At 40.9% G+C, this 23,777-nt stretch overlaps 1 protein-coding gene across 3 annotated transcripts in view; it reads right to left on the bottom strand.

Moving 5' to 3' along the window:
• Positions 1-23,124, bottom strand: part of LOC126073895 (3-keto-steroid reductase/17-beta-hydroxysteroid dehydrogenase 7-like) — a 33,528-nt gene extending 10,404 nt beyond the window's left edge. The window contains exons 1-6 of one of the 3 annotated variants that reach the window (XM_049881095.1): positions 22,862-23,124; positions 20,607-20,810; positions 16,827-16,919; positions 9,956-10,070; positions 6,353-6,547; positions 1,431-1,535 (exon numbers count right to left, since the gene is read on the bottom strand). In XM_049881095.1, the coding sequence (XP_049737052.1) occupies positions 1,431-1,535; positions 6,353-6,547; positions 9,956-10,070; positions 16,827-16,919; positions 20,607-20,810; positions 22,862-22,896 (747 nt within the window). In that variant the 5' untranslated portion in view covers positions 22,897-23,124. The remainder of the gene's footprint in view (positions 1-1,430; positions 1,536-6,352; positions 6,548-9,955; positions 10,071-16,826; positions 16,920-20,606; positions 20,811-22,861) is intronic. The other 2 variants (XM_049881096.1, XM_049881097.1) reach the window with 2 other exon arrangements.
• Between the last annotated feature and the right edge of the window lie 653 nt (positions 23,125-23,777).

Genomic DNA, 23,777 nt, shown 5'->3' with positions numbered 1-23,777 from the left:
GAATTAGATGGTGCCCGGCTACAACCAATGACTGCCTTGACAGGGAATACAACAGAGAATCCCTGATGGAGCAGGAGAGCAGTGGGATGCAGACCCCAAATTCTCATAAAAAGAGCAGACTTAATGGTCTGACTGAGACTAGAAGGGCTCCAGAGGTCATGGTCCCCAGACCTTCTATTAGCCCAAGACAGGAACCATTCCCAAAGCCAACTCTTCAGATGGGGATTGGACTGGACTAGAAGATAGAAAATGAGTGAGCTTCCTGGCTCAAACAGACACATGAAACTATGTGGTCACCTCCTGTCTGGAGGGGAGATGAGAAGGCAGAAGGGGGCAGAAGCTGGCTGAATGGACATGGGGAATACAAGGTGGAGAGCAGTGTGCTCTCTCATTAGGGGGAGAGTAACTAGGAGCACATAGCAAAGTGTGTATAAATTTTTTTATGAGCGACTGACTTGATTTGTTCACTTTCACTTAAAGCACACACAAAAAAAAGATATGGAGCAGTCTTTACCTTTTGGTTTATATTAGGGGTAGACATTACCTAAAAGCAACAGTTCCAACACTCTTGTCACCAGATGTTCTTCAAAGAAGGACGTTTGTGTTTAAATACATTTGGGCTACCCATTGCCATTGAGTCGATTCCGACTCAGGGTGACCCTATAGGGCAGAGAGGAGCCGCCCCATAGGGTGTCCAAGGCTATAAATCTTTATGGAATTGTTCCCCCATGGAGCGGCTGGTAGGTTCGAACCATCCACCTTTTGGTTACCAGCTGTGCGCTTTAATCACTGTGCCACCAGTGTACACTATATCCCCCCTCCTAGGAATTCACACATGGTGTAGTAATATTAGCATAGCAAAGATCTTGAGAAGTTCCACAACAAAGAAACATTCCCATGAAAACTTTTTTCCTCCCTCCCTTCCCTTCCTCCCTCCCTCCTCCCCCCTCCCTTCCTTTCTTTCTTTCTTTTGTGCTTACTTGCTTGCTTGCTTTCATTATTACCTACTAACATCTTACAGCAGAACTAGATTCCTAAGGAACACACTTTGGGAAATACTTTCTGAAAGAAAGGTAGATCTTAGTTGATGTTCCCACGGTCCCTCACTCAAACACTTCCCAGAGCCGGGCAGCCAACATGAGATGGGGTCTGGTTTGTGTAAGACGGTAGGTGCTAAGGTGCTTGCCTTGCACCTGGTGGTACCTGCTGAGTTACGCCGCCTCAGAAAACCCTTTGTGAGCTGAGTAAGAATGCCAAATAAAATTCCACCAAGTTAAACCTGGAAGTAAAGAACTAATAAGCTTCAAAAATGCCTGAAACTTTTTAATTTACATATACTCCTGTTATCTTCATTTCTCACATCTGAAATTAATTTTCTATAATCCAAAGTGACCATGTTTTTATAATGAAAAGGCATATTGCTTATTCACCAACAGTATGACCGGCAACAGCAGCAACCATATGAAAGGAGGCAGAATTCTATACGTCAGGTTGGTCATCACAGCCCCTGGACACACCACACTGGAATACAGGCCCTGGGGATGCACAGAGAGAAAGGGTTATGAGGACTGGGGGTCCTCTGATTTGTACTAACTCTTTATCGTATGCAAGATACCATCCTAGGAAGATTCCCTCTTCATTTCCCTTGAAACTGGAGATCAGTTCAACAATCATGTAATGTGTGTTCACTATATAAAAGGAACCCGGAATGTAAGAGAAAGTCTCTACTCCCAGTAAACTTCTACTATAAAAACATTGACAGCTCTCCTTGCCTTTACCTGAGAGATGATCGGGGAAGAGATGGTGGTTCCAGAGATGGACTACCCATTGCCTCTAGCTTGAGGTAGGAGGTTTAGGCACCAGAGAAGACTGGAGCTGCTATAACTCAGGAACTCAAAATGAGAAACTTCTCCTGGGTCCCATAACACTAATAAATTCTGCTCCTATTATGAAAGCCTCAGTCTGCACAGAACTTTGTTAGTGGCTTTTAGCCATTTTATTCCATTGAAAAGCACTACTTCATCTTTAATGATTTGCTAACCACAGCAGAATCGCTCCGCTTTTTTATCTAGTTTAATTTTTGATGGCTCTATTTTTAATATTGATAATGTCTTTTAGACACATATTCATCATTTTTTTTAAATCTTAATTCATGTAAATGGAGAAGAGAAAATGCCAGGACCAGCGAGATAGCCCATGTTTGGGCTATGTCCCACACAAAGGAAACCTATTGCCTTTCTTACCCCAGTTAGTAGTACAGAAGTCTGGTAGCCCTTAAAACAAATCGCCCTCCAGTTCCTTAAATGGTCAAATAAGATGCTCAGAACACTGCCTGGGGGAGGTCAGGTGATCGGCCTCAGGCTCAATCTCATGAATTTTGGCAACACATTATTTATTTACTTTAAATTTATTTTAGTGAACACTAACATAGAAGTTACTCTAGGTCTAACACTGTTCTGAACACTTTATAAGTATTGACCCAGAGCTTCCTTCAAAAAGAGTAATGAGTCCTATCTCAGGGATAGCTTAGAATCCTGAGAGAGCTGTGTTGGCTATCTTTTTAGAATCACCCAGTCCCTAGTTGAAGAAATCTGTAAACTAAAATTCAGAGTCTACAACACATACAATCAATATTAGACCAAAAATAAATAGGCAGGAAGTCACAGCCTATTGTTGTTGTTAGGTGCTATCAAGTTGGTTCCAGCTCATTGCAACCTTATGTGCCACAGAATTAAACGCTGCCCAGTCCTGGGCCATCCTCACAACTGTTGGTATGCTTGAGCCCATCGTTGCATCCACTATATTAATCCACCTCGTTAAGGGTCTTCCTCTTTTTCGCTGACCCTTTACCAAGCATGATGGCCTTCTCTAGGGACTGGCCCCTTCTGATAACATGTCCAAAAGTACATGAGGCCAAGAGTTTCCATCCTTGTTTTTAAGAAGCATTCTGGTTGTACTTCTCCTAAGACGGACTTGTTCATTCTTCTGGTAGTCCATGGTATATTCAATATTTTTCACCAAAGCTACAATCCAAAGGCATCGATTCTTCTTCAGTCTTCCTTATTCATTGGCCAGCTTTCACATGCATATGAGGTGACTGAAAATACCACGGCTTGGGTCAGGTGCACCTTAGTCCTCAAAGTGACATCTTTGCTTTTTAACACTTTAATGAGGTCTTTTGCAGCAGATTTGCCTAGTGTAAGTTTTCATAGGCATAAAGAAATGCTAGAGCAAAAGGAATTAGCAAAGGCCACAGTGGCATATGGCTAAAAATGACTTGGGATGGAGAAATTCTTAGAAAGAGCAAGAGACCGATACTTAGAGAAGGCCAGATTATGAGCTGTGTGCTTGGGATACACCTGCCACAAGAGAGTCACTATGCAGAGCCCATGCCCAGTGCAGCAATGAGGTGCTGGGGACACAGGACCTTGGGGTGGAGGGGAATTTAAAGGTATTAAATATGCACAAAAGGGAAGAAGGGGATTTCAAGCAAAGACCTGATGATTGGCACTATAGACATTTTTTTTTAATTTTCAAGAAGAAATTCTTCAATGTTATTCTTTGACAGAAAATCTGCAATGGTGCACTTCTCTCCAAATATAGTCAAGTGCCTAATGAACCATGTGATGAGTGACTTCATCCATAAATAAAAGACTCCAGATAGCTGCACAGACTGACTGGCATCCAGATGAAGCTGAAATCCATACATTTTCTCTATTCTCTCACGTTTTAACTGTCCTCCTTTCCTCAATGTCACAAAGTCTCTGCTACAGCCTTTGGTGAGTGATAGTAATGTGGCTACCCAAAGTGTGCTTGGATACCTGCTACAGGAGCTCAGGCTTTGTTTGTAGTTGGTAAGTTCTTTGGGTGTTGGGCTATGTCTTAGTTACCTAGTGCTGCTATAACAGAAATAGCACAAGTGGATGGCTTTAACAAAGAGAAGTTTATTTTCTCACAGTAAAGGAAGCTAAAAGTCCAAATTCATGGGGTCAACTCTAGGGGAAGACTTTCTCTCTCTGTTGGCCTTCTCATCTATCTTCCCCCAGATCAGGAGCTTCTCTGCGCAGGGACCCTGGGTCCAAAGGACGCGCTCTGCTCCTGGCACTGCTATCTTAGTGGTGTGAGGTCCCCTGTCTCTCTGCTCACTTCTTTCGTTTATATCTCAAGAGATTGCCTTAAGACACAATCCAATCTTGTAGATTGAGTCCTGCCTCGCTAATACAACTGCCAACCATCCTCCCTCATTAACTCATAGAGGCAGGATTTACAACATAAAGGAAAATCACACAATACTGGGAATCATCCCCCAGCCAAATTGATACACACGTTTTTGGGGGGATATAATTCAATCCATGACAGGCTAATACTGTGAAAACCTTGCGTGTCCTATTCATATTATAGATTCTCTACAGAGGAGGTCATGAGACAATTGGGGTTGGATTAATTCAACCACAGAGTTCTAAGGGAACAATGACTATTCTAGTAAGAGACAAGTCAAAAAGCATCTGTTGGAGAGACCCCTACTCACCCTAAACATCTGAGCAAGATGGCTAAACTGAACAAAGAAAATGAAGAAGGAAAATTTGAGGACTGTAACATACTGGAACTTTAACTTGTAAGAGACAGGAGATTTAATATTTGGACTTCAATTTTTCCTTGGAAATTTAAAAAGGGAATGAGGTATTTATTCATTTTTAAGAATGTTGTATATTGTTGATACTGTGTGTTTCTTCTGTCATTTAAGCTCATTGCTTAACCTCTGAGAGCTATATTGGATAATGGAACAGACAATTGGAGAATTGAGATAGAAAAGAGAATAGAAAGTGAATTTTTTACTTTGTGTACAGTGTGATCCCAGACTTAATTTCACTAATGAGCTGTTCTGACCCATTCCAGAATCTTCTTGGGGGAAATAAGTTCCACTGCTGAACTGGAAGGAAAAACAAGAGAGCTGTAGTTGGCATCAAAGCAGTGGTTCTCTCAAGGCGTGTCCTGTAGACCCTGAAGGGCCACCAGAACTTTTTCAGGGACCTACAGCGTCAAAAATACTTTCATACCAGTACTAAGACATTATTGCTTCTTTCACTCTCATCTCTCACCAGTGTACAGCAGAGGCTTCCAGAGGCTCCATGACATGTGATGACATCATCGCTCAGACAGCTAATGGAATGTGTGCCTGTGTTGCAAAACTTCTCAGTTTTAATGTCTAGTAATGGTAAATTTTTTTTTTAATGGTAAATATAAGTAGATGTAGCCCATAAAAACAAAAGTTCTTTGGAGCCCTCAATAGTTGTTAAGAATGTGAAGGGGTCGTGAGACCAAAAAGTGTGAGAACTGTTGTATTAGAGGAGAGGTCTCAGAGGAGGAAGAGGAGCAGGCCTGCCCAGAGAAGCTGTGGCCTCCTCACCAGGGCACAGCCACTCCTCTGGGAGACCATCATTTTGATTGCCACGTCGTGTGGGTTAGGGTGCTGAAGGAATCATTCCCCACTTCTCCCACCTTCCAGCCAGCCCATAAAATAGGAACTTCTGCCCTCTTGGAAGGATTGACCAGAAGCTTCCATGCCTCCTTGCACCTCCTGCTTACCCCTCTCTGTGGAAGGAGGGGTGACGTATAGGAGAAATGAAATAAAGCATGAACATGTGTGGCTCAGCTCTTTCAGAGCTGGCTTGCTCACAGCAGTTCATGTTCTTCTCTTTTCTGCCTCCTCCATTCAGGAGGTCTGCCAGGTGTCACTGGTGGGAGGGTGATAGTCACCCAGCCTGTACCTGAAGGATAATGTTAATTCACAGGGAAAGGACTAGAAAAAAAAAATCTCATTTTAGCCTCAGGTCTAGTTTTGCCAGAAATAAAGCCAATCTTGTAATCCTTACATGTATATTACTCAAATACTGCGTAAGTTAAGAGGGCAAGTGTTGTGATTAATTTATACCTCAGACCCCAACATGTGCACCTAGGTAAATATTGTTCTCTTTGTTCCTTGGTTACCTCACCTGGAAAATGGCAATAGCATAGCTGCCTCACAAACTTCTGAGATGCTACGGATAAAAAGCCCAGGACATTACCGTAATGGGTAGCTACTGCTCTACTATCATTCATTACATAAATCAAACATCCCAAAAAAGCTTAAGAATGCGTGAGAATGAGCTACATAACGAGAGTGCCATAAACTCCTACTGGCTGCTCTAAAATGTTCTCTCATGGCAACTGGCTACACAACCCTGCTCAAGTGACCCTAACGTACTTTCTGAAACCATAACAATCATTTTGCTGGTCAGCAGCAAACCAGGCATTCAGCCGTAATAAAGAAGCTCCAGCTTTGCCATTTCCACATCACTGAGACAGGTCTTACCCGCTGGTTGAAGTTTCTGTTCAAAGCCACGCTCAAGAGGTCAGTCGCGTATTTGGAGGAGCTGTAGGGTTCCTGGCCTTTGCTGTGCTGGAAGTCCTCAAGGCTGAAGTTGGATCTCAAGGCACTACAGGACGACGTCCAGATGAGCTGAGATGGACTGTCAGGGTGACAGAGGAGAGGTTCCAGCTCTTGAACCTGAGGATGAAACAAAGAACAAACCAAACTGTATCTTAAAATCCAGCCTGGAAGCTTGCAGAAAGGTTCGATGCTTGCATAAACAAATGTGCCAGTACAATCAAGACCCAGCTCACAAGCATGAGGCTGAAGGCAACCACACTAGCTCCTCAGCTATAATAATCATCTTCATATAAACTATAATTTATCAAGTACCTCCCCAGCCCCAGGAACAGTACTGAGCACTTCTAAGATGTCATTTTTGAGCCTTAAAAACAACTTGCCAGAGTGTGTTATTAGCTCCATGCTACAGAGAAACGAGCTAGTCACAAAACTCAGCTACTCCTCTGTTGTGGGTTGAATTGTGTCCCCCAAAAATGTGTATCAACTTGGCTAGGCCATGATTCCCTGTATTGTGTGATTGCCGACCATCTTGTTATCTGATGCGATTTTTCCTATGTGTTGTAAATCCTACCTCTATGATGTTAATGGGGTGAGATTAGTGGCAGTTATGTTAATAAGGCAGGATTCAATCTACGAGATTAGGTCGTGTCTTAAGCCAATCCCTTTTGAGATATAAAAGAAAGATATAAAAGAGCAGAGAGACTTCGGGACCTCATACCACCAAGAAAGCAATGCCGGGAGCAGAGCGCGGTTCTTCAGACCCAAGGGTTCCTGTGCGGAGAAGTTCCTAGACCAAGGGAAGACTGATGACAAGAATGTTCCTGCAGAGCCTACAGAGAGAGAAAGCCTTCCCCTGGAGCTGGCACCCTGAATTTGGACTTCTAGCCTACTAGACTGTGAGAGAATAAATTTCTCTTTGTTAAAGCCATCCACTTGTGGTATTTCTGTTATAGCAGCACTAGAAAACTAAGACATCCTCCTCTTGGGTACTCAGCTACAATCTAGTCCTCAGTTTCCCTTGCAGTTAGGTATGTCATATGTATTACTTCTAGACAGTGGAATATGAGCAGGAACTACATGTAACATTTCAAGGTCTGGCTTATATAAACCTTCCAAATGCAATTTCTCCTTCTTACCTATCTGCTAAATGGATACTGACACCCAGAATGATCTTGAAATCCATGTGTAGGAAGGAGCAGATTATCCATCTCCCTAGGTCCCTGAATGACTGCATGGAGCAGAGCAAGAACCCTTACTCCCTCCAGCCACCAATTAGACTTTATGTGAGTAAGAAATAGGCTTCTATTGCATTAAATTCACCGCAATTTTGAAGTTACAGCAATTAGCTTTGTATGCGTTGTATGTTAGAAACTGGGGAAGAGTCACCTTGGAAACTGGAGATGTCTCAGCTTATAAAACACATAACACTAATCTTAAACCAAGGTTTATTGTCAAAAATTACTGTAATATTCTGAATTTTTACTTATATATCCACCTGTACACAAAAAGAGGCCACACTATGTAGGAGCAAAAATTAAAATTTGTAGTCCCACTCTGCCTCTGTTTTTTGCCCCATTCACCCAAATAAGGGACTCAAAATTAGTCGATTAGAAGCATTCTTCAAGAAGCTTAATACACCCATCCCTCACTTATCAACTATCTCTTTACCTAACATTTTACATTTACAACAGTAGTAAAAAATTCTACTATCTGACTATTTTGTGCATTAATGATGTACATCTGGCAGTGACAAATGCCAAGGTGGGAGGCAAAAGTAGTGGCTGTGATGGCTAAAGAAATGTGCCAACTTGGCTAGGCCATGATTCTCAGCAGCATGGCAGTTATATACTGATATAATTTAGCACTTATGTAATGATGTAGTCATCCTTCATTTTGTATCTGATGTGCTCATAATTCATTTTCTCATTAACACTGATTTTTGCATAATGACCTGGTCTTTGGAACCTAACTGATAAGTGAGGAGTGGGTATATATGCATATACATATGTATAGATACAGATTCATTTACTATACAAATATATTTCTACAAGATAGGAACAATTTCTCTTATTTTACAAATGAGGAAGTTTAAACTTAATCCAGAAATATTAACTTGCCCAAAGTCCTTCAGCTAATAAATCAAGGAGCTGCAATTTGAATCTAGGTAGTCTGGCTTGGAACTTGGGCACATACCCACTATGCTGCAGAAGAAAGGAAAGAAAACTGAATAAAAGAAGAGAGATAAATGATAACATGCATAGCAATGGAATTATGTTTCCTTAAGGACAACATCCAACCGTTTTTGTTTTTTTTTTAACTGAAAATTACAGACATGGGAAGAACCATCCTAAACTAAAATGAGGCCACCAATGCTGCTTTAGAAATAAAATCAGAGGCTAAGAAGGTCATCTTGGCCACCTGGGGCAGATTTTCTTAAAAGTAATACCGTTCTCTTCTATAAATACTCTCAGACTGCATGGTATCCTTCTGTGGCACTGTTCCACTCCTTTTCTCTTTGGAATGCTCTTACATTCATTTTAATCAGGTTTAGAACTATTGATTTGATAAGGTCTTGGGTAGAACTTGGTCTAAATATTCAGGTAGTACAACCAATAGAGTTTTATAGGTTTTTTTTTTTTTTTTTTTAATTTGGGGCTACTTCCATTAAAAAAAAAAAAAAAAAACTTCCATATGAAAGAACAAATAGCAATGTACTGAGCCTGCTGGGTGTCCCTTCCTTCCCCGACAACCCAGAGCCTTCCCACTGAACTGAAGAGTTATTTCCTGGTCCACCAGGGACCTCCAAGATCCTACTCCAGTGCTATGGTCTGTGTCTCTTCAGATTAGTTGCTATACTTTTATGCTATACTGGTTGCTATTTTGAATATTACCCCTGGATATAACGAGATGCAAAGTCAGTGGCTTGTAATTCTGGATACAAAATTAGTTTTTCCAACACCAAGAAACTACATTTGACCTTACCAAAGTTAGGAATTACTTGATTTATATGTTAAGGAGGTCTTATCTATGACAGACGTGATTCAGGAAGGAGCGCAGAAGAAATCACTCTAACGTCAGAAAATCTCTACCTTTGGAATAAAATAAAACTAATTTTTTGAACATGGGCCTAACCTTTGCTGAATGTTCTTCATCAATACCTGACACTGAAACACATATAAAAAATCTAACACTGACAGTTGTCGGTACCCAACACGTGTAACACATGGGGATGAAGAATTGCCTTCAGTTCAATTTGTCTCCTGTCTTACCTGGGGATATGACTAGCTTAGGACAACATTCTTAATTGTATCAGTCAACACTTCTTAGTCTGTCTTGTATACAGTTTCTTTTTGGCTTATATTTTTTCTCCCTCAAATTTTATACTTTAGAATTGAAGTAAAAGAATAAATAGGTCTATAGCTTTTCCAAAAACTCTCCGTTTACTAGGAAAGCCTTGTCATATCACTTATTATAATTCTATGTAATAGTGAGTACAGAAGCCTCTAAAGCTCAAAGCTGTTTTACCAGGATAAAGTGGCCAAAAACATTGGTTTCAAACACCTCTTGGAGCCCATCAGCTGTGATGTTGTCATCCTGGGTCAGCAGTCCTTCAGCTGTCGAGAACATATGAATCATTTTTCTGAAAGAGAAGATAAAAAAAAAGAAGAAAAGAAAAAGAAGTTTTACTGCACATGTTATCTAGTTGGAAACCAGAAAGTTGTTCTTTTTCTAAAGAGTAGTTGTGTGAGAATTAAAAGCTATGAGTGACTATTTCAGTGCTTGACCCCCAACAGCTGCTCAAAATATGTCTTTCCTTGAACCCTTTTGTCACCGTGTTCCTTGAAGGGTCATTGCTCAAATTCCCAAATTAAAAAAAAAAAAAATAGGCACAAATTCCCAAAAAATGTCTCAAATTCACAAACTGATACTTAGGGAAATGTTCTGGGGAATATTTATTTCTTGAAAATTTTCCCTGTTATGTTTTTCTTTGTTGTTAATCAGGTTTCTTTTTAAATTTTTAATCATAGAACTAATTGATGAACACATGCTTCGTGTAATAAGCATTGCCAGTAAATTTTCTCTGACTGCGATCTCCATCCGGAAACCTTCCATCTCACCCATCCTCACCAGAGACACTTTCTTTCCATTTATATACATATAAGTAGGTGCGCTGGCGGCACGAACGTTTAAGCACTAGACTGTTAACCATGCTTAACCTAAAGGTTGGCAGTTTGAACACGACCAGCGGCTCTTCGAGAACAAGGCCTAGTGATCCACTCCCCCAAAGATTCAAAAACCCACTGCCGTCAAGTCGACCCTGACTCTTAGCGACCGGAAAAGGACAGCCTAGAAAACCCTACAGGGCAGTTCTATTCCATCACGTGGGCTTGCTATGAGTTGAAAACGAGACCTAAAAACAACAACAAACACAGAAATTGGTTTTGTGGGACTTAAAAACATACATCATTGGTATCGAAATGTATCATTCTACAGCTTTTCACCCCAGAAATGTCTCCGAGACATTGCCAGGCTATTGCACACACATCTTCCCGATGGTAAAGTGTCGCATAGTATTTCGTTATTCCCCTATCGATGAAAACTTCGGTAGTTTCCAATCTTTCTATCTCCCGCCTTGTGCACATGGCTGGGTCTCTGTTGAAAGGATACTCAAAAGCAGCAGTGTGGCTCCTAGGGTGGTCACACGTGAAGTTTCACAAGACACTATTCCTCCAAAGGTAATGATAGCAATTTATACGCAGTAGTAGCCATGCTATTTTATAGTTTTTTGATTATTGCCAGTCTGATGGTTATGAAATGTTTTGCGTTGTAATTTTAACTTCTTGCATGTCCCTGATAACTCCCGAGATTGAGCATTTTTCCTGTATTATTGGCTATTAGGTCTCTTCTGAGAACTGCCAATTCTTATCCTTTGCCAATTTGTCTATGCAGTTACTGGTCATTCTCTTAATGATTTGTAGTACTTTTTTATTTCCTAGGTTTTATTATTTTATCCATCATGTATGTGCAAATATACTCCTACCAGCTTCACCCTTATCTCTTAAATACATTTATAAGATCTCTTCTCCAGCATTAGTTGTTGTTACTGTTTTATAGTCAATCTCAACCACCTCTTCCTTCAAAGTTTTTGATTTTGAGGTCTGGTTTTAAAATCCTTCTTTATTCCCAAATTCATGATCACATTCTTCTATGTTTTCTTCTAGTATGTTTATGGCTCATTCTTTATATATATACATAAACATATATATATATACATACATACATATATATATATTTATTCATTTACTTAGTTACACTTAGCTCTTTAACCCATATAACACTTATTTTTCTGACTGTTATGAAACAGGGTCTAACTTCATTTTTTCTACATGACTAGTCAATTGTCCCAATGCCACTTACTGAACGAGTTATTTGTCCCACTGATTTTTAATGACACTTAGAGACTTTGTTATTGGACTCTATTCTCTTCCACTCATTATTTCCTGCATCAATTCCACACTATTTTAATGACTATAGCTTTATCCTATGTTTTAGATATCTACTAGGACCCATTTCCACCTTAAAAATTGTCTTGGCTATCCTTACATCTTTATTCTTCCATATTACTCTTACCATCTGCTTGTCAAGTTTTTAAAAATTCCTACTGGCATTTTGATTGAGATTGCATTTAATTTGTAGATTAATTTTAGAGGGAGGTGATGATTTACAGTAAGTATTATTATTCATTAAGATAATATATTTAAGGTCATTTTTATCACTTTCCATAAATGTATACGGTTTTTCTTCATCAATAATTTGCACATTTTTTGTTAGGCTTATTCTGGGTTCTTTACGTTTTTTTATCTTGCTACTATGAATAAGATCTTTTAAAATAAATGGACTTTCAATTCCAGATCAAGATGGCACTTCTCCCTATCCCCTTCACTAAGTACAGCTACATGGCCCAGATATTACATAGAAAACAAATACAAGAAGACCCTGGAAGATGAAGAGAAGGAGGAAGACGAACAATGGGCCTCAGGACAAAAAGTGGTGAGTTCCTTGTTTTTGCTTTTTTGCCTCACGTATCCCAGATTGAATGCTGGAGATGACGACAACCTGGAAAAGCCAGCATAGCAGATGGAAAAAAAAAAACCCTTAAGGACCCTAATTTCTCTAGCCAAAGGACCAGGAAAGTGATAGTAAGACACAAAACTTGTAGGCAGTAACTGCTCTATTATCCCACCTTTTCTTGAACTCTTTTTGGTATTTCTCTCCCATTTCCTCTATTTTCTCCATAAGGGAGTCTTATATGAAGCAAATATTGGAACTTCTGGATCTATTTTTCATATTTTGACTTTTCTTTTATACATTTCAACTTATTTATCCCTTTATGCTGCATTCTGGGGAACTTCCTCAGCTTGATTTTCCTGCTAATGAACTTGCTCGAACAAGTTATCTTTTTTTTTTTTTTTTAACATTTGTATTTTTCATCTCTTCATTTGGTTCTTTTCTGTGATGGGGTATCTTCTTTCTGGAAAGGATATTGTTATTTATTTCTCTGAGGATAATAATTTAACTTACCTGTAAGTCATATCTTGCTTGCTATTTCAACTCCATTTGTCTAGGTGAAGTTCCTTTATTTCTCTTGTTTGTTATACCTCTTGTATGGTATTGGCTTCCCACAAATATTTGATTTTTTTATTGGGAAATCATACTTACAGCTGAGATTCTCTTTAAACTGAATGCTGCTTTGGTTTACGCAACTAACTTTAGAGAGATGGATAGGAGCTGCTACCACGACCTAATCTTTAATAGGCTTTTTTGGGTAATGAACCTTTCGAAACTCTAGTGGCTTAAAACAACAGCCATTTATTTTACTCAAAAGTCTAAACTTTAGGCAGGGCTCAGTGGCTCAGCTCATCTTTGCTCCATGTGGCATCAGCTAGGGCAGCTTGGGCCAGAAGTTACTACTTTAAAAATGGCTCATTCACATAGCTGTCAAGTTGGTGTTAGCTGTCAGCTGAGATCTTGGCTGGGGCTGTGAGCTGGAGGCCTCGGTTCCTCTTCATGAGGACCCCTCTTCTTGAGCTTCCTCATAGCATGGTGGCTGGGTTTCAAGAGCAAGCATCCAAGACAACCAGGCAGAATCTCAAATACCTTTTATGACTGAGCCTCAGACGTTACATAGCAACACTTCTTCCATAGTCACAGGCCTGCTCAGATTCAATAGGAAAGAGCATAGACCTCACTTTTCATTAGGGGGAAGGTCAAAATCACATTATATGAAAAGCATGTTGGATGAGAGATGTTGTGATCTTCTGAATAACAAAATCTGTCACAGAAGGGAAGGGATAGTATATGCCACCAGGTGGAGTACTTAATCCTCTAGTTGGCTGGATGCATACGCTCGTATTCCTCCTGAACTTCAAAGATACTGCCCTATCTCTCTAATCCAAGTTCCCATGCTTACTCTCCTTTCTGGTAGTGGATCCCTTTGTCAGTGATACCTACCTTAAGAAAAGACAAGGGGATATTCACTGGGGTCAACCTATTTGCTACTTCTATGGTAAAACAACCAATCCCCATTTTTCATTTCCTTAGTTCCTCTCCTGTTCTGGAATCTACCAACTCTACTCCAAACTTCTGTAATGCACTTGCCTATGTGTATCCCAAATCCAGTGTGGTGAGGGGAAGCAGTACTATATGCTCAGTCTGCCATCTTGAAATAGAATCCAGAGATTTCATTTTACTAGCACTACCCAGAACAACCAGAATCTCTCATATACAAATAAGTTCACAAAAGAAGGGCATCATCTTCAAAACATTCTTATGTCTCCACCCAACATTTTGCTTTACATAATACTTAATATCTCTGGACATACTGTTCTTAAAAAAAAAAAAAAACAGATTGGTAAAATAACTTATCAAAAATTTCTTCTAGATACCTTAGGATCCCATTAAGAAAGCTATGTAATTTTTGAAATGTTCTTCCTGATATTCACTGGTTTATTCACTCAACAAACATTTACTGAGCACCTGGGAATTGTTCTTTGTCCTTGAAATACAGAGATTCTTTCTTTACCTCAGAGAGAAAAGAAGGCAGACAATAAACAGCAGTCGTAAGTAATCAAGTTTGAAAGTGAGAAGTGTGGTGTAAAAAAGAAAAAGTAAAGCAGAGTAAGGAGGATTGGTAGTAAGGAGTGGGGTGACAGGTTTAATTAGCATAACCAAGAATGGCCTCATTGGGAAAGCAACATTTGAGCAAAGACTTGAAGGAATGAGGGGATACCTGATGCAAATTTCCTAGAGGAGTAGCATGTTTAATGAGTTAGAGAAACAGCGAGGAGACTTGTGTGACTAGAATAAAGTGCACAAAGGGGAGAGAGAAGTGAGAGGTAATGGAAGTCAGATCATGTGAGCTGCTTAGGTCATTTTAATAATGTTCAGTCCTTCACTCTGAGTGATGTGTGGAGCTATTTCAGGGTTTAACAAAGGAATGAGAAGACTTAAATGTTGTGTTGAGATTGGACTATAGCCATAAAATGGAGAAGGCTGAGGATGAAGCAAGTTGGGGGAAATTCAAGAGCTTGCTTTTGGATATGTTATGGTGGACATGTCTATTAAAAATAAAAAGAGATGTTCAATAGGCGGTGGATACAGAATTCTAGAGTTCAGAAGGGAAGTCTGGACCGGGTATATAAACTTGAGATTCACGGGCATATAGATGTAACTTCAAACAATGAGACTATAGGTGATAACTAAGACAGTGTAGGCAGAGAGCAGAGGGCTGCATCACTCAGGGACTGGACAGGAAATAGAGGACATTCACAAAGAGGATAACTGAGGAGAGTTTAATTAAGGGATTTTCACAAAGGTGTGGGCTAGGTTAAAGGAAACCAATAAAGAATGGTCATGTACCCTAGCTGAGACATGACCCCCACAGTGCTGTATTCTTTGCCTGGCTTCCTCCCCTAGAGTGTTGTATTGCAAAATCCTTCCTTTGCTGGGCCCCTCCCCCCACCCCCATCTCTGCATTTGAATCCTGCTTTTGCTTGGAAGTTCTATGTAAACCCCATTGCACCTGCAAAGTATGCTTAAGAATGTTGCTGACTTAACTTTTATGAGCTCTCTATTTGTAAACACCATTAAAAGTAATCTGCCTGCCCACCCTTAACGAGCAGTCTTGGCAGCAGTAAGCACAGACTGACTCCATTTCCTTATACAGTGAAATAAAAGTGCCTTTTTTTATTCTCCCATCTCGGTCTCTCGTTAATTGCCCAAAACGAGTCATGCCATGTAAAACCTAGGGTTTCTACCCAGTGACATGGGGCTTAGTGGAAGGCTGTCACCACCCCTGAAAAGCAAAAAGAGATGGCAGGTACCAGAACCCAGAGAGAGCACCTGACAGAAGCTGTGGCCTTCACTAGAAGAACACAGCTTCTTCCCAACCTTCCCCATCGGGGAGGAATCCAAGAAAGCAAATAGTCTGATCTCTCCTTCCTCCCACCTTTCTACCTCCTACTCCTGATGGCCAAAACCAACTGGAGGACAGATGGCAAGGGAAGCTAAGAGATGAGTTTCAAATGCCAGCCTCTCAGGCTACAGAGCCATGGAAAACAGGATCTGGAGGTGCACACGAACGGCAAAGACTAAGGATTGCACCTAGGGAACTCCAACGTTAAGATGCCAGGGAGGAATAAAAAAGCTTGAGAAGGAAAAGGTGGCAAAGTAGAAGGAAAATCAGGAAAGTATGTTGTCCTAGAAACTAAGGGAGGAAAATGTTTAAATAGGAAGGGTGTGATCAACTACCTTAAATGCTGCTGATGAGTCAAATAAGATAAAGATCATTGACTTAGCTATGTAGGTCAATGTCACCATTGATAAGACCTGTTTTGGTAGAAGGACCAGACTGAAAGCCTGGTTGGAATGGGTTTAAGAGAGGAAGGGATGAGGGGAATTGGAGACAGAAACTACACACAGTTCTTCTGTGGAGTTTTGTTACAAAGAAGAGCAAACAATTGGGTAGTAGCTTTCTGGGGGAGTGGGGATAATTAAGAGTTTTTTGTTGGTTTTTTTTTTTAAGAATAAGAAGGAAGGAAGACATTGACACAGTCATTCATTCCAAGAATTACTAACTTCTTATTTCATCCTGAAAACAAGCCAAATTTTTTAGCGTCCTGGAGACTCTGAATCTCATTAAAACTACCACGTCTAGCAGCATTTCTCACAATAGAAATTTTCCTTTAATAGTATTATGGCAATACCTATTCCTACTTTATCATCCTAGTCAACATTCCCACACCATTTACCACTAAAATATGTGTGAAATATAAAGTACATCTAAAGAGAAAAATACTTTTCACACCATTGAATTCAACTAGAAAAAAGAAGTTACCTGGAAAAGAGGCCAGAGAAAAGCTCTTTTATTTTCAGCCGAGGATTAAGTAAAATTCCAGCATTTAGATATACATAATCTAATCTCTGAAACCTGCAAGCAAAATGCAAACACAGTCTTGTTAGCTACCACTAGAAAGACCCATAGTAAAATTATGGCCAAAAAGGGGAAGGGGATACCTCTATTCAAAAGAAGATAGCTGGAACGTGATACACAGTATCAAGTTTTCTCTGCTTCTAAACCATTTGCCTGTGTGAGAGTTCCAAAGCTGAAGTGCCTGACTAGTGTCAGGACAATCAGACCAGGTCTGAGCCCCAACTCCATCACATCTTTGGCGTATTTCTCCTGCAGCTGTCAAACCCTTAGACTTCAGTACATAAAAATGGAAACATTTTTTCTCTGTAGTTAAACTAAAGATAATAGGAAGAATGTGCCAAAAGGAGGGTCTTGACACAAGGCCCTTATCAGGAGTTCCCTCAGCAGCCCTCAGGAAATGTTTTAAGATAATTACCTTGTGACCACCCTGTAAAAGCCCTCTTAGTCATGTATTTAAACTAATCGATCCAAAGAGCCCACATTTGTGTTTCCAACCAGTCTCTGTAAAGCTCCCCCCTTCAAGTTGTCTCACCTCCTGCTTATGTAATCTTGCAGCTTCCAATCAGAATGTTGTATCCTATAAATATGCCTATATAACTCCACCATTTTGGAGAGTTTGATTTCACTTTATGAGATCAGATATGTCCCTAGTTTGAACTGTTTCAAACCTTCAATAAATCTCTTTGCTTTTATTTTTAATGGAGTGTGCACTCTTACTCACTGACAGGCCTTTTGCCAGAAAAATTTACAATATCTTGTTGCAGGTCTTCAATCAGACCCTTACAGGACTTGTAATTAAGAACTTATAATCAGTCTACATTTATTAGCACTTTTTCACTGCCCCCCACTCCTCATGTCCTCCCTTACCCAGGCAAGATTCCACGGCTCACCATCAACATCTTTCCCCATTAATTCCCTCGTCTCCCTCGCCCTTCACTATACTAGCTTGATAAAGCCTCAATCCCAAATTAGATCTAACTCTTTATCATCATCATCACACACACACACACCAGGTACCATGCTGACCAGTTTCTCTTTAAATTCACAACCATAACACTGTTTGAGCAAAGCATCTAAGGGATATGTTTGAAATACGTCTCCCCCCGCCCACCTCCATGCCTCTCTCCCAACCACCAGCAACCACTATTCTTCTGTCTCTGTATTTGCCTATTCTGGACATTTCATATAAATGGATGGACTTTTGTATCTGCCTTCCTAAACTTAGCATGTTTCCAAGGATCATTCACGTCCTAGTATCTGTCAGTAACTTCATTCCTTTCAATAGCTAATATTCCATTTTACAGATATGCCACATTTTTGCACTGTTTGCACTTTTTTTACCATTGCAAAAAAATGTACATTTGTAACATTGAAATAATATAAATGTGAATGGTAATTTTAAAGGGCTCAGTGTGCTGTGTAAATTGGGCTGTGGGTATAATAGACCATGTACCAAAGTCAGTGCCCATAAGAACAGAATTAACTAGCGATTTGCCAACATTTCAAACAGGTAAAATCCCTGCTGTCTACTCTCCCTGGATAATTATATAGCATCACAAATTACTATGAATAAAAAAAAAAAAGTTTTTTTTTTTAATAACTAGTTGATAATAAAAATTGGACCAGTTTATGAGTTTCCATGATTCTACCCAGAACAATGCTTTTATTTCATGTAACATACTTTTGTCCAGTTGAAACCAGGAATTTCCAATAAAGAATTTATCCTTAAAAAAAATATTCAAGGCCCTAAGTTCAAATGAGCACTTAGTGCTGCCCAGCAATCCTTCCTTTTTTCCGTAGTGTATTCTCTCTCCCACTCCACTAGATGACTATTTAACATATTCCTCTCTCCTAGAACCTCCACACCTTCCTGCTCCTCATTTTCGGCTGCTTTTGCTTCCTACTTCACTGAGGATAGAGGAAAAACAACCAAAAAAAAAATATTTACCCTCCCACCAACACATCTCTCAGCCTACCTGCCCCCTTCCCTCCACCTGTGCACTGACTCATTCTTCATGCCGCTCTGACAATTCTCACCTTTCCTCCTCTTTCACCAGCCTTTCTACTGCATTAAACCCTCCCTTCTGGATTTTTCTCAACCGATTATATCATCCACCTTCAAAAACCCTCCCTTGACCCCAACGTTCTTCTCCAGGTATCCCATTTCTCTGTCTCCTTTACTGCAAGACTCTTCAAAGAGTCATCCACACTTCATGTCTCCATTTTCTTTCTTCCTATCCTCCCCTAAACCACTCTCATCAGGTATTTGTTCCCAGAATTATCTTTTGTCCCTGCAACAATGATTTCCACGTTGCCAAGTACTATAGCAATTCTCCATCCTCCGCTTACTTGATATATCAGGACTATTTTACACAATAGGTCACTCACCCCTTTTTTCTGGTCACTCTCTCATGACTGCTACTTTCCAGTCTTCTTTCCTAGATTCCTCTCTTCTTCCCAGACTCTGAGTGTAGAATAGTACACATTACATCCTCTGTCCCCTTTTTTCTGTGTGTTCTCTTCCCTGGCTGGTCAAAGGCTTTCACTATTATTTATACGCTGATGATTCTCCCACTTACATATTTAATCCTCCTTCCTTCTAAACTCCAGATGTATATCCAACTGCCTACTCAATCTCTCTATTTGGATATCTAACAGACATGTCAAAATTGACATGCCCAAAATTAAAATGCTGACTTCACTCCAGAAATCTGCTTCTCCCACACTGTTTCTCATCTTAGTAATGACACTACCATTTACTCAGTCAGTTGGTCCAAAAACCTTGCTGACTCCTAGATTCTTCTCTCTCTTCACAACCAATTTATCAGTAGGTCCTGTTGGGTCTACTTTCCTATCCAGAATTCAACCACTTCAATAGCCTAAGTCAAGCCACTATCATCCCTTACCTATTTGCATAGGTTCCTAACTCATCTCCCTACTTCCACTCTTAACCCCCTGTAACCAACATGATCATGAAAAACAGATCAGGTCATTCCTCTGCTCAAAGGTCTACAGTGGCTTCTACCACTGGGAAGAGAAAGAAATAATGCTAAAAATGTCCTCACTCTTTCTAAACTCATCTCCTACTGCTCTCCGTCTTGCCCACTCTACTCGTGTTACATTGGCCTCATTGACATTCCTTGAAAATGCCAAACATACACCTTTCTTAAGACCTTTCTCAACTCCCTCTGCCTGAAATATTTACCTCAGACAACTACCTATTCCTTATTTCCTTCAGGTTTCTGCTCAAATGTGACTTAATCAGAGAGGCCACCCCGACCTCCACGCAGTTTCCCCATCACTTGCACCACAGCCTCTGGTTGTTATTAGCACGTTTTGCTCGGGGCTAAAATCTGGAATTATTCCACTTGTTTTACCAGCCTTTCGGTTGGCAGCTAAGCGCTTAACTGTTGTGCCACCAGGGCTCTTGTGTCACTAGGCTGGTATTGTGTGTTTACTATGTACAAAGGTACATTAGCACATATTTTGAAGAGTATTTCAGGGATTCAGACACCCTGATTAATTCATTCATTCCTTCAACAAATATTCATTCAGTCGCTCTTATATTCCAAGGACTGGGTTTGAGCCTGGGGCATCTGAGGATGTTATACTTTTATTACACTTCCTCATTTTATAAAATAATTCACAATCACAGAAGAGAAAACCCATGAACAAGAGGCACACCTTTGCTTGAGCTCCTTGGAGGCCCGGAACACCGACCGCAGGTTGCTAACATCCACCTCCACGATGGTGACCTCAGCTGTGGGGTGAGAGGCCAGCAGGTCATCTCGGACAGGTTCCGCTTTGCACATCTCCCTACACGCCAGACACAGGTGAAGCTCATCGTCTTCCGCCAGCAGCCGCTTGCAGAAGGCTAGGCCAATGCCACTGAAAAGGACAATTCAAGCACAGGGCCAGCTTTATTTGGGATGGTGCCAAATAGGAGGATTTCTCTTTGGTTCAGAAAATTGACTTTGACAATATTAGCTGTAATCAGGAGCCCAAGGAGAGAGAGAAAAAAATTCTCAAAGCTGATTTAAATAAAGATGGCAAGAAGGAAATCCTAAACTCTGGTACCTACTTACTTGAGGCACTACCAATAAATTAGAATTGTCCTTTTCCATTTCTCTGTCATGTTTATTCTGCAGTAAATTGTCATCCTACACTACCATGTGACTGACATCTGATGGTGATTAAAAACTACCAAGAGTAGGTGTTAAAGACAGCATCTTCACTAACATACTTTTTATTTTATCAACACAGTTGCTGGTTCTTCAGGGGCAAGACCCATACCAGGATCAAGTTTCACCTCACATTCAGGACCAAACAATAACAGAAAACAACAACCTTCTGTGGAGGTTTTCTTTGAACAACTCAATGAATTTATTTTTCACTAGCCAGTCAGTATGAGCAAATCAGTGAAGTAAAAAAAGAAAAGGATTCAGTATAATTAAGTACGCACTTGGCTTTGCGATGCTCTTTGCCTTGAATAACTAGAATTTTAGAACGAAGAATGGAGGAAATATAAACTAGGGACCAGGAAGAGAAATTAGGAAGAGTAGGAGACTCAAGGATATAGGTGTTCAGAGGAATATAAGGTCTTCAGCGGAAGCAAACAGGGCTGTATATTAAAAACACAATAACCAAGATCTATCATTCAAAAAAAATTTTTTTTTCTTTATCATTCAATGTATCTTCCCATCTTCTTCCCATATGGTGATGAAATGTTTGTAACTTGCTCTAAAGAGCATTTACGAAACATTCCCTTAAGAATCTGTCTCTGTGAGCACAGAACTAAATATCTTCACTGAGAAAAATCATGTCTTCCCTTTTATATACATACGACAATTTACTGTAGTAGCTATGAGTACAGAATATGGAACCAGACTGGCTAGGTTTAAATCCTAACTCTATTGCTTGCTAGATCTGAAGTCTGGGCAAGTTATTTATGCTTAACCTCTATGATTCATCTGTAGATTAAGGATAATAATGGTGCCTGTAAATGAAAAATATACAGAATGTACTTAACACGGTGAATGGTACCTGGTTAGTGCTATTTAATTGTCTAACAGTTTTATAACAAAAATCTGTGTTTACTTATGAGCACTATTTAGGCATCGCTGAGTGTAAGGCACTGTAGAATTTGTCAAAGAGGCTGAGAAGGAACATGGTGAGGGTTCCCTGGGCATGGCAAAGGTGCCCTCGAGTACCTGAAAGCTTTTTTCAGTTAATAGGGAGGGTAGGTAAATATGCTAAAAACTGAACAACTTTAAGGGAGACCTTTTAACCTAGCAAATGCAGATTCCAAATGTAGCAAAATGGATTGGTTAATGCCTATAGCCGTTTCTTTCCAGGTCCCTGCCCTCACTAGAAAGGCAAACAAGAAGTTGAAACATCCAGAAAAAGCCTACAAGGTGAGGAGCTGATGGTTGCGGTTGTCTTTGTTCCTTTCTATTCTCAACAGATAAAAGCTTCTTCCCCTTCAGTCAGGCAGTCAGTAAGAACTGACAGATACTACTAGGTGCTCAGCATAAGCGCCGAGGGGTACAAAATGCATTTACGCTCCCACAGTTCCTACCCAGCTTGATAATCAGATCTAGAAGGGGCAGAAGCTCTACACACATCGAGCAACTGGAAAGCAACACGTGACCACCTGAATCAGGACACCGGCTCTGAGCGGAGTCGGGAAAAGTCGGAGCTCTTGCCCTTCACATCTGGATGAACACACTAGGATCTCCGTGAGGATGGGCCTCCCGTTTCTGGAGTCTGGCTTCAGTCAACTACACATTCCCTGAGTTCCCCGGGCTGGGCGCCGTGCGGAGAGTTGATGAATGGAACCCGGTCTCAGCAGGGCCAGGAGAGGCAGTCACCCTGCGCTCCAGTTACGGGTCCCCGACTCTGTCTGGCGTTTCCGTTGGGGTCTGCGGGCGGGAACTCACCTGTCTGCCCCGGTGACCAACACCACCTTCCTCATCCTAATAGTGATGGCACGAGGCAGCAGCGTCCAGCGAGCGCAGTTTTCCAGGCAAAGTTTATTTCTAGCCGGGACCTGAGGCCCCGCCCACGGGCTCAGCCCATCGCCTCGCCTCACGGGAGCCAGCTGGGCCAGTAACGCCGGCAGATCGGCCAGCCGGCCCGGGGCCCTCCACCCTCTCGCTGCAGCCCACCTGGGCCGCGCCCGCGCGCACCGCCCGGCTCTTGTCCCGGCGGCCGCAGAGTGAGGGCGACCCCTGCTGGCCGAGGGCGCACAAGGCCCAGAACCGGCCACCTGTCGCCGCGGATGGCACAGCGCTCCGTGCAGTTCCCCCATCGCTTGCACCGCGGGCTCTGGTTGTTATTAGCGTGTTTTGCACGGGGCTAAAATTTGGAATTATTCCACTTGTTTTTTCGCTTCATTTTGAATGTGAAAATCGAGCCGCTGTGACATTTTTGAGTTCACATGCTAACCTCTCATCTCCTCCTCTTTCTCCTCTTTACCATACATTCGTCATTGCGTTCACCTTTGAGAAAACTGTTCGTTTGTCTTAATATCTTTGTTTATAAACTGAAACGGAAGATAATCTGGATTTGATAAGGAGTTTTATATACTGTCGCAGTATATATAATTATATGGTGTGGGTCTACGCTCTGTATTTTCTGACTCTATAAAATATTTCAATCAATTTCTGTATTTCTTCTTTTCTCTGCTTTTCAGGACCATTTTTCCAAACATTCACCATCCTGGGAGGCGGCAACTCCAATGTAGGTGGCCTGCAGACAGAGCTAAATTTGAATCAGCCGTTCAGTAAGTACCATAGGGTTTTCTTCTTCTTCTTCTAAGCAGCCATGCTGACAATTAAAAATGAAATAAAATAT

The sequence above is a fragment of the Elephas maximus genome, chromosome 3, assembly GCF_024166365.1.
Source record: "Elephas maximus indicus isolate mEleMax1 chromosome 3, mEleMax1 primary haplotype, whole genome shotgun sequence".
In the NCBI taxonomy this organism is placed as follows: domain Eukaryota; kingdom Metazoa; phylum Chordata; class Mammalia; order Proboscidea; family Elephantidae; genus Elephas; species Elephas maximus.
The sequence above is the reverse complement of the archived record's forward strand: the minus strand, read 5'-3'. Positions and strand labels throughout refer to the sequence as shown.